This window comes from Physella acuta, unplaced genomic scaffold (assembly GCF_028476545.2).
Source record: "Physella acuta isolate Inbredline_101_S28 unplaced genomic scaffold, ASM2847654v3 ptg000802l, whole genome shotgun sequence".
Classification (NCBI taxonomy): Eukaryota; Metazoa; Mollusca; class Gastropoda; family Physidae; genus Physella; species Physella acuta.
Genome location: NW_026732320.1, coordinates 1 through 13,880, shown reverse-complemented (window position 1 = coordinate 13,880; position 13,880 = coordinate 1). Strand labels below are relative to the sequence as shown.

Sequence of the window (13,880 nt, the reverse complement as noted above, 5' to 3'; positions counted from 1 at the left end):
AAAATGAGTGGTGTGAGTTTTGAATTTTTTTCAAAATTCCAATCCTGTTGAATATTTTGTTTATTTTCAGGTAAACCTTAATTAAAGGTGGTTTTTGATTATATGTAATCTTTTATAATAATATGTCTCATATGACTCAATTGATATTGTAGCTAGTAATTGAAATAAAGGTCTTACCCTGGCGGGTTTACCACTTTTAATATCCTCATGGAAATATTGTAATACCCTTTTTTGAGGGATTTTGATGTATAATGACTTTTTGAAGGGTTACTCCCCTTTCACCAATTGTAAAAGTTGGAGTTACTTCCCTTTTATGTTCAGGGATATTTTCATCTGGTATTATGATTTTGATTGCCTACATTTGTAAAATATTTTTGTTATTTCATTGCCAGATTGGTTCCTTATGTATGTTCTTGTGGAACCTATCTGTCACTTCCAAAAAGGGAGGGGATGTGACCTACTTAGGTCGAGTCATTTTTATTTTGACATTGTATAATTCCTTATATGGAATGATGGTGTAACACCTGGGGTTTTTCCACTGACTAATTAAGGTGTTTGGGACATAGAAATTTTCCATTAAGATCTGATTGAATGATTCTGATCAGATGATTATCCCAACCAATGGCTACATGAGTTGAGGATAGCCTCCCCTGTCGCAGAAGTCTTTAATTGCACTGCACACTCGCAACACGAGGCAGTTTTTCTTGACCTGGCAGTCTACGGGGCAGTTTTACCTTGATCAGGCAGCCGTCCATATTGTCCGGCTATAGACTCTGACCATTTGAACGTGAGAGTACTTAAGACCTGTGTGTGCCTTGCTTTCTTAAGTTGATTTAGTCTTCTAGTTTAATATTACTTGTCGTTAAGTAATTTCTGAAGCTACAGCAGTGTTGTGTGGCCTGTGGCTGTTCTTTAGACAGTGTAGAAATCTGTGATAGTGTTTTTTCCTGCATTTTGTAAGTTGGGTTTTTGATATTTTATACATTAAATATTTTATCTAGTTCATCCTTGTGTTCTGCCACAACTGTGTTCGCTGATTAAAAGGTCGTATGTAGATTGGATGAGTGTTAATTACAATAGTATCACTAGCTTCCCTAGACATTGAATTCGCGCCCTAGTGTGTCGTTGTGTTAAGTGTTCATCCACTTAGGCCGTAAGGCATTTGCATATGACCCCGAAAAAAGAATCCGGGGACGTTCTCCTTCTATTTGGCTGATAGATAGGTTAACGTTACAGGTGTGACGTCATTTTAGGGGGGGGGGGGGTGGGTGTCTGGCTTTTAGTGACGACGTGTGACGGAGGAGAGTGGGGGGGGGGGAGGTAAAAATCTTCAAAAAAAGCGTGACGTCATTTATAGATGACCCCTAACGGTTAATGGCGCATAATCATATGTTCTGAAATTCATAATAAGAAAAATTAGACGTCATTGATGGTCGCCTTTTACAATAGTTAGCCTGTATGATAAATATTTTCCAAAGACATTTCCATTAACGAAAAAAAAGCAAATCAGAAACTTAGGGTTGTTGAGTCTGGGGTCCTACACAGTGGGCTACACACATAGATCTACAGGCCTATATAAAAAAAATAATCGTTAGATCAAGTTCTTAATTATAAATATAATACTCAGTGTCGTAGCGAGGTCGGGTGTCACCCGGTGCGGCACTTAATGGTGTCACCCCCCCCCCAGAGGCGTAGCGACCCTTCCCGGGGACAAACTTTGAATTTTTGATTTGCAGCCCCCCCCCCCCCCCCCCCCTCAAACTTTCGATTTCCACCCCCCCCCCTCAAACTTTTGCACCTCTTAAAAGACTATGTAACACTCGAATTTAACACTTAATTAAGTGGATTTATCATTTTTCTCTATATATTTTGCTATTTTTTGCCTTGGTGTCACCCCCTAAATGGTGTCACCCGGTGCAGTCCGCACCCCCGCCCCCCCCCCCCCCCCTCGCTACGCCCCTGATAATACTAGATTCCATTAATGCTATTAATACCTAGACTATACATTAAACTACAGTATTAAACACACCAATATTATTTTATTCATATCAATTTTTGTTTGCATATGTGTATAATAGGACCTATTATTTTAAATTCAGATATGCCTATTGTTAACTGATAATTCACATATAATAGATCTAGGTTCTCGTTAGAATTATAGATCTACGGACGTTTAAAGTTTAAACGAAACAAACATTTACGCAAATTGTAATTAGAGATTTATTTTAGGTTAAAGTAGTTGTTAAAACTATTTCTGTTTATAATACTCACTATGAATTATAATACTATTGAGATACATTTGAAATGTTCTAACTTATTTGTTTTTAACAGTTCATGAATCCGAAATTTTAACATACAATTATACATCTTTTTAATATAGCTCTTCATAAATAAAGATGGTGGATTGACTGCTCATCTAACTAAACAATTACATTTTGGTAGAAATCAATTACGGCCATGGATGATTATAAAGATTAATTTAATGTAATTTGAAAAGTACGTCACATATTTGTTTGTATTGTATAGTACTGACTTAAATTATGGAAGGTATAAAGCTTGGAGTGCGAGAGCAACAATATTATGCTGAATTATTTCAAGCTTGTGATGCTGAAGGAAGTGGAAAAATTACTGGACAAAAAGCATCGGAGCTATTCCTTGCTTCTGGATTAAACCCCGATATTTTAAAACAAGTAGGTTTCTTTTAGACTATAAATTATGTATATTATTAATATGTTCTTATCTCTTATACTTAAAAGTAATAAAGACCTGTAGGTCCTAACTACTTCAATTTAGGCCTATGTTTTATTTTTTGTTAAAATAATTTAAATAAAATTTAAAATAGTAGGCCTAAAAGTAAAGTAGGCCCTATTTTAAACTATTTCAAAGACATTTAGGCCTATTTAAAGTAGAAAATCTAGACTCTAGTTTAAATTTATTAAGTATTTTAATTGGCTATACACAAGAGTTCCTCATTAGTGATGAACCCATGATTTAGGGCCTAAACAAAAAAAAATTAATTGTCATTCACAAGTAGGGTAGTATGTAGACTAAGGGCCAAGGGAGGTAACCGACTTGAAAAAACCTCCCTGTTCCAGCCTGCATGAGTATTTTTCTCTTTTTTCACCTAGTACTCTTATTAATTAAAGATTAAATAATTCAAGTTCCGCTTCCGTCCAGCAACCACATTTTTACAAAGTTTGGATTTTCGGCCATTACCCAGTGCAAAAATTTTTCATTTTTTTTTTGTTTTTAACTTGAATATTTGCTTCAGAAAAATAGGTAAGTTTTCAACCTTTTTTTTTTAATATAAAAGAACCCGCCTGCACCAATATTTAATGAGAATTAAATAGATTAACCATTCTTGTTTCATATTCTAACAAGAAATTAAGAATAAATTTTACAAACCTATCTTAAATTAATTTTTTTTTAAACCTTGGGTATCTCGATTTTTCTGCCTGCCATCATGGCGGCCTCCATTATAATGATTGGTAAAAATTAGCTACAATTCAAAAGCGTATTCTCACAAAATTATAATCGCCTGCGCTCAGATTTTTAAGTAAAAAGTTAGATAAACCACCTATATTGAATATTTTATTAAGGAAATCAATTAGAATTTTGCAAATGTATTTGAAATTAATTTTTTTGTCAAGCCTTGTTGGTAGTCCGCCATATTGCTTTTTTCATTACTATGAATGGCAAAAAACGTGAAAGAGGCACCATTTCTGAAGTCTATAACTTATAAAGTATTTAAGGCTTTGTCAGTAATCATATAAAATAAGCTAGATAAACCACTTGTCTTTATTATTCTATCAAGGACATGCCACTTAATTTTGCAAATGTATTCAAATTTTTTTTTTTTTTCAAGCCTTGTTCAAGCAAATTTAATAGTCCGCCATATTGCTTTTTTCATTACTATGAATGGCAAAAACCGTAAAAAAAAGGCACTAGTTCTCAAATCTGTACTATATAACTATTAATTATTTAAAGCTTTGTCAGTAATTATATAAAATAAGCTAGATAAACCACTTGTGTTTCCAGTTTTATCAAGGTCATATCACTTAATTTTGCAAATGTATTCTTAATTGCCTTTTTTCAACCCTTGTCCAATAACATTTTTGGAACATAGTAGTCTTCTTATCAGGGCTAGGCATTTTGTATGCATTATTAATTAGATTTAAACTAATTTAGAATCTCTTACAATTAGAATAGCCATTAGTTTATCCTGGAATCCACAAGACTTACAGAAAAGAGGAAGACCTGGAGACGTGACCTGAAAGAAGACACTAAGAAGATTGGATACACCTGGGGACATTTGAAAAGACTGTCGCAGGACAGAGATGCCTGGAGAGCTCTTGTCACCTGCCTATGTCTCAGGGCGCAAACCTAACCTTTTTCACCAGTTTGTCTGAACATTTTGGCTCCTCTACTTCTTCAATCAATGGGAGAAAAAGGGGAGTTTTCTTTAGGACAAGGAAGTGCTGACTGCTTTGTTGCTGGGTGGTGTTACGGCCGAACATGAACTGTTTGCTAGGATAGATGCCAGACAGAAGCCTTTTCTGCAGCAAGTCATAGAGGGACAAGACTTGGCTTGTTATCTGTTGGTCTACATGCTGGCTGGTAAGGACTGCTCTTCGAGGGTTTTGATAGGCTACCATCAAGCAAGATCAAGTCTTATCCTTTCATCCTTAGCTACATGTGAGGAAATGAGGACAGTTCAGATTCCTGTACATGCTCTAATTGTGGACCTGGATGTTTGGTAGATGTTGACCTCAGTTTTGGTACATTCATAGTTAGAGGTGATTTTTTTTAATTTCATTTTTTTGTTGTTCCAACACTCAGCTATTAAGTTGTTTTAATCAGCACAGGTAAAACAAAACATTTAGGCCTATATATTTTTCACAAAAATACAAAGTTTGAAAAATTAATTATTTTGATCTGCAAATTATAGCAGTGATTTTCATTAATTATAGCCTAATTAATTATTATTCTTAGCCATTTCAGGGCATATATTTGTAGTTTCAACAGCAGTACTAAATAATTAGAAATAGGGCTGTCTAAAAATACAAGATTTGAAATATTAAAATTTTGATTAAATTTAAATTAGGCCTATGTGCTAAAAAGTCGCAAATTACAGCTGTAATTGCATTTTCTGTATTCTTTCAAGGGCAGTTATTATTGTAACTTTTATTTGTTATAAATTGTGATATGATTTTTTAAAATAAAATTGTTTAAGATTATTTTGCTGTTTTTATTTTTTTTGTTTCCTGGTGTTATCTCCCATTTACAGATTTTCTGTTAAGCCAGCTATTAAAAAACAAAAAAATTAATTTCTCAGCTTCTAATTAAGCTAGCACTATAAATTAGGTATCATTGTGATTCTTAATCCCACCACCAAGTAACTAACAGGTTTATAAGTTATAAAACTCTTTAGTTCTAATCTCATGCTACAACCTAAAGTAGGGTCTTAAAAAAATTGCATGCAATATTTGATTTATTTTTTCATAGACTGATAAGCCGAATAGTTCTACAACCTCCTATTCATTTTTGCACTCCCGGGCTATTTTAAAAGTTCCCAGCCGACTGTGAATAGCCACAATATGACTATTCACTAGTATTCACACAGTCAGCTGTCATTTCATGCTTAATACTGTGAATAATATCTTACAATAATAAAAGCATTTATTGTGACTGGGGAGTGAGGTATAAATTAAGAGAGCAGTGCTATTTTTATTTTGTTATATTTGTTATTAAAAAAATCATTATGGTTAAAGTTTAGTTTAGCTTTTAGGCTCATATCAGACATTTAGGCTATGTAGGTCATAGATTATCAATTATGCACTCTAAACCTATAATAGACCAATAGATCTAGTAATTTTTAAATAAATAATACTAATTAAGCATCAGTTTTGTTGGTTGTTCACATTGCTATTCAACTATCAATCACCATTCAAAATTCACAGTATCACATATCAGGTGAAATAGGATGTCATTTTTCATCAGCTATAATTCACAGTTTCCATCACACTTTTGCATTTTTTCTCTTAGCAAAAATCTATGGGACAGGTCTTCTTTTTTTTTTTTTTGCTGATATGCCAACAATATGTCACAAACGAAAAACAAAATTAACAAAAGTAACCTTTCCATGAGTAACTCAAGTAACTGGAAAAAAAATATTTGGTAGTAAGATTAAGAGGCATACATTAAGAGTCATAGCAATAAGGCATCTTATGGGTTTGAACCCGCACCTTCCGGCACAACAGCCACTCCCCATGTCCGCTCGACCACACATCTTCAAGCATAATAAGGTATTTTTAACATTAAATCTAGCAAAAACGGCTATTCACAGTCGTTAATAGCCCTGATACGGCTATTCACAGTCGACTGTGAATAGACACTTGGAAACTATAACTTACACTACCTTGTACAAGCTAAAAAAAAAAACAATTTTCCTCCAATGTTTATGTTATTAAAATTGTAAAAATGAGCAATTTTTTGTGTTTAAAAATATTACAAAATTATCATAAAGCACACTGATTCTGATAAGACACATTTGTAACTAGACTAATTCTATAGAAGAAAGTTGTATGACATTTAAAGTAACAAGAAATATAAATATAATAAGATATGCCTATATTTTTGGAATAGAGTAGGCCTGTAGGATTGCACATAGATTACATAACATATTTTAAGAAGTTACATCATCACAAATATACTATTGTTATAGCATCCTTCTCTTTGTATTAAAACTGTATTAGTTATATTTTCTTTAAGTAGGCTATTCACTTAAGCTAACTGACAATGAGCAAAAGAGATTTTAAAATAAATACATGGTATATTTTGAGCAAAAGGTGCGAATTACATAACCTGACCTTTATAGTTTTGTAATAATGTTCGACCGTTTTAAATATCACCATTAGCTTCAGCATATACAAATGTCATATTATAGATTAAAACAGTGTTTAATTTAAAGAATGACTTCTTATCACACGGATTATCAGATGTTCTAAAAAAATTGAAGGGGGGGGTATTACATAATCCATGAAATAAGTCTGTTATGTAATCAAAAGACACTTTTTAAAATAGCATCATTGCATTTGGCATACAAAAATCTACAAAATATCATAAAATGATATAAATTGGTGAAGGCTGCTTGCTTTTATACCACTTTTAGTGAAAAACTCTTCAAAATTTGGTCCATACCCTCCCAGTATTTTTCCTCTTTCAGGGTCTACCCCGGTTGTCTGAAAAAACTGCTGTTTTTTAATGACAAAAAAAATTCATAACTTTTTTGTTTATGGTCAGATTTTGAAAATTTAAACTGATCTGTAATCAGATTGATAGCCCCTATCCAAATATGTAGCTGTTATAATGTTTTACTGAAATTAAATTTTTGCATTGGCTTAGCTATCGAAAGTTCTATTATTTTTAATGACACCAACTTTTAGCCTTTATTCTCCAAAGCAAATTTTAAAATGCTTTTCTGGCATATTTAGCCCTGCCACCTATAGCTTGTTTTTATAATGTAAAAACTCGCTATTTTGCTTGCGGTAAATATTTTTAAAGTAATTTTAAGAAGGTCATTGGAACTAAGACAAAAATCGTCGGTAGTCATGCATCCAGCCTGTATGCAATATTGTTGTTAGCAACTAGCCACGCCTCCAGGGTAGAGAGCAATACTACTTGTAGGATTAGACTTACTTATTACTTAGTCCTGAGTTTCAGGTCCAACATTATTAATTTACGTATTCCTTAATAATGCCATTCCTTTACTCTAGTTTAGGTTTGTTGAGGAAAGTAGGACCTCTGCCAAAGTTCTCCACTCTTTACGGTCTCCTGCCACTCTTTTAGTTTTTCCACCAGCCTTTGTTCTGTTAACTATTATTATTTCAGTCTTACCCAGCACGGTTCTTCACCATGTTTTCTTGGGTTATCTTCTGTGTTTTTTGCCATGTGGGCTCCACTCTAAAATTTGTCTGGCCTTATTGTTGGTACATCTTCTATTTATTGTAGTTATTAATATTTAGACCTATGACATTATTTTTTATATACTATGTTTAACAAAATTTGCCAAGCTAGAAAAATGTTGAATTACTACTATTAATATGTTGTCTCACAAAATTCTATATACAATTAACCTATTCTACTGCTATTTACCTCCATCTCTTAATACAAAAAATAATACCAAATGAACATGCTATTGTAATATTCAAACTCATTCATTTGGTAGCTGAAATTTTAACAAACATTTATCATTTCATAAATCAATGGTAGGATATCATGGTGAAAAGTTGAAATTGCAAACATCCTAATATAAAAGCCCATGTGCGCAATTCTGTCTCTGTCCGCAAAATATTTTCACAGGCTTTTTTATATCTGTACCTTCAGCAATATATGGAGAACTTGATACAGACTTTTGTTGAAAATAATATGCTGGGTGTTTTAAATGTATAAACTAAATTTTATTGAAAAAAGGAAAATAAAAATAAAGACCAATTCTAATGTAGAAACACAATTTTAATTATGCAACAGGAAAAGTGTTTATTGTTTTGACAAGAATGCAAAAATCAATGACGTCACGTGTCACCTTTAAATTACAGAAAGAACACAAAACAAATAGTCTAATTTGGTCTGATCCTTGTTCTGATAACAACGACACCAAATTTTAGATCTGTATAGCCAGAGGCGTATCCAGGTTTTCGTTGTAGGGGGAGCGAAAAGAGCAAAAAAAGGCGCCGAATTTTTAACACGTTCTATATACGTGATATATATATATATATATATATATATATATATATATATATATATATATATATATATATATATATATATATATAGCTGTATGTTATCACTTCGCTATGATGTAAAATATATTGAAAGTAGCACTTAAAAGAAATAAGAAAAAACACACAATGTAGGCCGACAAAACAAAAATTGTACCAATCTAAACTAATATATATATATATATATATATATATATATATATATATACATACACACACTACAACCAAAATCAATGAACGTAACACAATCTGTTTTGTAATTCTTGTAAAAAAAATTTCTTAAATAATAATTCCTGGGAAATTATTTAAGACAAGTGAAATAGGGGAAATAATCAGTCTCTTAATATAAATATGTATATATATATACACATTTAATTATAAAAGTCAAAACAAATAAATAATTACTTAAGAATATAATGAAATTGTTTAACACTATTCGTGTTTACAAAATGTTTTTGTCTATAATCAGAATTTAATATATCATCATCATAAATGCTAAAGTATTACAGCATAATGAAAGTTTTTAAAATCAGAGTTGGTATAAAACCATGCTATTCTTTTTAATAGAAAAGTACTCGGAATAACAGTCTACATTTAACTAAGTATTGGTCTTTTAGTTCAGATCAAATATTTTTAATTAACTACTGATTCTTTGTGTTCTTTAAAGATTATTTTTTAACATAGTGATAGGTATGGGTTAGATCACTGTATTGCTCACACCTTTTTACTGGTATTTGCAAAAACAATATTCACAGAGTTTTACGTTTAAAAAGTTAATTTTCTAGCGGCATGGTACTTTGGTACATCATTACGCGTTTTTCTACATATACTTAACAGATCAGTTCGGGGTGGGTTGTGTGAGGGGGGGGGGGGGGGGGTGGGGGTGGGTTCAACTTCATTCACCACTGTTCGGTCACTTTAGGTCAATTATCCAACCCAGTGTGACATTAATGTCGCTCTACACAATTGTGGTGGTGAGGTGTGTGGGGGGGGGGGGGTGGGAGATAACCAACTCACAGTGAACATAGCGTCAGTTTTTAGATGACTGTTCTTAACATACCTATATATTACACAAATATATATTACACAAATATACATTACAGAAATAGATTTGAATAAGTAGCAGTGGTATTATGGCAATATTTTTTTTTACAAAGGGCTCCAGGGGGGAGGAGGGTTGTAACTGTTTCATATAATTTGTAATCGTAATCACTATCGCCCGAACTGTAAGAATAACATTTTCTAATTCAATTATTCGTAAGCAAATACATTATACAGTTGCCTTAAATTTAACACCCCTCTTTCCAAGTGGTACTACCCGTAGAGGTTTTTTAAACATTGCAATGCATCGTAATGGTTATTTTTAGAATGGCAAACTGATACAGCTGTTAATACGTGTTTTAAACGTAGACACTACTAGACTAGTACAATAATGCTTAATTGCTGCATGAAAAGAAATCGTGTGATTTACATAGATGTGCCGACCAAAAATATTTTTTTAACAAATATCATTGTTTAAAACTTTGAGTTTAAAAAGTTTCCAAAAAGGCGCCACTTTGATGAAAATGGCCAGAGGGGGAGCGGCCGCTCCCCCTGCTCCCCCCCTGCGTACGCTACTGTGTATAGCTCAAGGTTCCAATTCAGTCAGACACAGTGACCTGTCTGTTAAGTTTTCTCACAAGGAAATACAGCATTACGTCATGGCTAGTTTTATTCTAGAACCACATCCAGTTGTAAAGTGAAAGGTGATAAAAACTGATATGGCTATGTTGGGTGACATTTTAATTTAAAATGACGGACAAATTTTGGTGTTGTTACTCCCATAGACAAAGTAGATTCAAAGAAATATGTTGCATTTTTAAAAAGCTTAACAGTAATGTCCTGCTTTTAAAAAGTTTGAATAAGTCAATTTGGGTAGAACAGCAGGTAACTTATTAATAATTTTTTCCAGTGTCTTTTTGATAAGCTCAGCAAGAGGGGGCTTTGTGATGTTGAAATAATATTAGAGCTTTTAGCTTGGGTGAATGCTGATGTTAGGTTGTGATACTATTGGACATAAACTAGAAGTTCAATAATTTTGTAGTTCACTCAAGTTTTTTTCCCCCACGTTTTCTTTAACTTGCTTTCGCGTCTGTTTGGTTCTCCAATCAAATCTTGCGATCGAAATTTCTGGCACTTCCCAGTTAGCTAGCGCGCTGAAATTTTCAGGGAAGCTTTGTTTTGGATGACATTAGAATATTCAATTGTTATTATTACTAAATTGATCCATGGAAACATTTTATTGAGCATTTTAGACCGCTATATAATCTATATATATAATTCTCCTCTGCGAGCCATTAGAAAACAAGCTGCAAGCGCCTCCTTACAGTCCCCTCTCTTTCTCTCTATCACTATCACTAACACCCTACCCCACCCCTCACATGGTCTGCTGAACTGTGGTCACGTTAATGTTTACAAACCGTACAGCCAGGTTTAGTGACGGCTATTAGGGGCAGATAATTTAGTTTGAACCGACTTTAAACTTACAGGAGGTAACTAAGAGGAGGCTGCTTTCACGGGGGGGGGGGGTAGGGTCGGGGTTAGGGGAAAGGAGGGGGGTTAGTGTTTTAAAGCAAATATTTTCAGTGGCAGCATTGGTACTGTCGAATTCACAAATTATGAATTACTGAAAAGTAGAAAATAAATCAACTAAATAGCGGCGTATGATACGCCGCGGGTCAGCTCGTTGTAGTAAAAACGTGGGGAAAAAGGGACATAACCCAGTAACTGTAATTTGTGTACAAACAACCGTAACAACTGGTGGCCAGTATGGGGGAGACGATATGGTCGAGTGGTTGGGCACACGATTGCTATCCCACTCGACACGGGTTCAAATCTATGTGTTCTAGTCAGTAACGTATTCACACGTGTTTTTTACGAGTTGTCTTTTTACGAGTTGTCTTCGTTACCCAAAAAAAAGTGAAAAGATAAAATCAATAGCAAGATTTTAATGCAAACAAACAGACAAAGACTAAAAAGTAGAAAATAATAATCATTAAAAAAGTTTTAAAAAACCCACGTTTTCTGATTGAACTAAAAAGTAGAAAATAAATGCTATACATCACAATAATGCAAGCGATCACTCTACTATAAGCGATCAAAAACGTGGGGCGCCGTGATTTTCTTACAGTTTCTAATACTGTTGACTCTCTACAAGCTCCCTAATAAAAGTCAGTAGTATTATCTAATCAATAGTAATATAACTTTTACTTCGGCGCCCCACGTTTTTCATCGCTTATAGTAGAGTGATCGCTTGCATTATTGTGCTGTATAGCATTTATTTTCTACTTTTTAGTTCAATCAGAAAACGTGGGTTTTTAAAAACTTTTTTAATGATTATTATTTACTTTTTAGAACGGAAATAAATACGAATTTCAAGCAATGCCATCTTTGCTTTTTAAAAAAAATAATACTTTAAATAATAATGAGATTACAAAACAGCCCATCTTGACAATGACAGCATAGAATGCATGTTAAAAACCAATGTACCTAATATATTGTTGGCAAAAACATGTAATCTCAAGTGTATTTTAGAATAGACTTAGCATTTATTCCTGAGTGCTGTTTGTTGTGACTGTTCATTTAATGCTATGATACTCATGATAGTTATCAAAGTCTATTTGTACAACTTTAAGTTACCAAAGCTTAGAAAATCGAAGTGAAAATAAACAACTTTTTAACCCCCTTTTCATTTCTTTTGTCTTCTGCAAATGTAGATTACAGAATTATGTGGAGCCAAACGTTTGGGTCACTTTGGTAGAAGCCAGTTTTACATTGCCTTAAAGCTTGTTGCACTTGCACAGTCTGGACAACCAGTAAAGCTAGATGCATTGAATTCTGGTAAGAGTTTTTTGTTGTGCCTCATCACATGACGAGCACTTACTTTAGTTCTCACTTTATGTTGGCTGGGTCCCATTACACATCCGCTGACCCCATGACACAATTCTGATAAAAGGGACAACTTTTGTTCTCATATTTATTGGGTAACCACTGACTCCTATATACAAATTTCAGACACTTTCAAAACCGACAGCCAGAAGTAAAATAAAATATGTATATTAAAAAAATTAAAATCAAAATGTCACATTTGGTTGTAAATTTCAGTATTATTCTGTAAGATTAGTCCACTTAAAACTACACCCCCTACCCTAATTTTCAACATGAATAAAGTCAAAAAAGTTATTAAATCTCAGCTTCAAATTCAAAAACAAAACCTGAATTTCCTTATCAGGGAGTGTTTGTCTTCCTAAAATAACCATTTAAAAAGTGCATTAAAATGAGGTTTGGTTGATTTTAGAAGACATCTTTACCTTAGTGACCATGAAAAAATAGTGGGCTTGACATCTTTTCAATTTTCAGGAGTTACTTAGCTATCAAGATAATTATTATTGTAATAAAAAACAAGTTAATAAAAAGTCTAGTGACAATTTAAGCGCAATTTCCTTATGTTATCCATAACAATTTTAAATCGAGATAAATCATATATTCAGCAAATAAATAATGCAACACAAGTAGTTTTAATAATTCAAAACCAAATAGAAAAAATATTTATTAACGAGATTTTAAAAAATATGCGGACGTGTAGGGGATAATAGAAAATATCAACGGAAATAGTTTTATTTTAACGAGTAGGCCTACACGATGCTCAGTTTAAAATATCATCCTAGGCCTACACGATGCTCAGTTTAAATAATTTTAAAAAATTTTTTGTGACCGAACGAAATGATATTTTTGAAAACTTACTTTGGCAATATTGTTCTAAATTATGGCAGGAATCGATTGGTAAATGTTCCAAGTCGCTAAGTGGTCTGGTTGCCGAGATATGGGGCGAAAACTGCATTTGTTCGAGGTTTTTTTTGCTTTTCCGGGAAATCCAGGAAGGAATTCCGGGAATTTTTTTGGCCTATATTCATCCTCGGAACTTGCTTAACATATTTGTTTTTGGAACCTAGTCCTCGATATTGCTTCGTTGAGGAGGAGATATGGACTTAAAGGCTGCGGACACACATCCATCCAGAAATGACGAGTTAATAATCGCAATCCCAGTATGGAAATTGCGCT

The 13,880-nt window shown here is 33.2% G+C and overlaps 1 protein-coding gene across 1 annotated transcript; it reads left to right on the top strand.

Moving 5' to 3' along the window:
- Positions 1–2,390: 2,390 nt before the first annotated feature.
- On the top strand, positions 2,391–12,659 carry LOC131951167 (ralBP1-associated Eps domain-containing protein 1-like; the record flags this gene model as incomplete). The annotated part of the gene is made up of 2 exons (XM_059313492.1): positions 2,391–2,690; positions 12,536–12,659. Coding segments are annotated over exons 1-2 (274 nt in total), but the record flags the coding sequence as incomplete, so codon positions are not given.
- Positions 12,660–13,880: the final 1,221 nt, after the last annotated feature.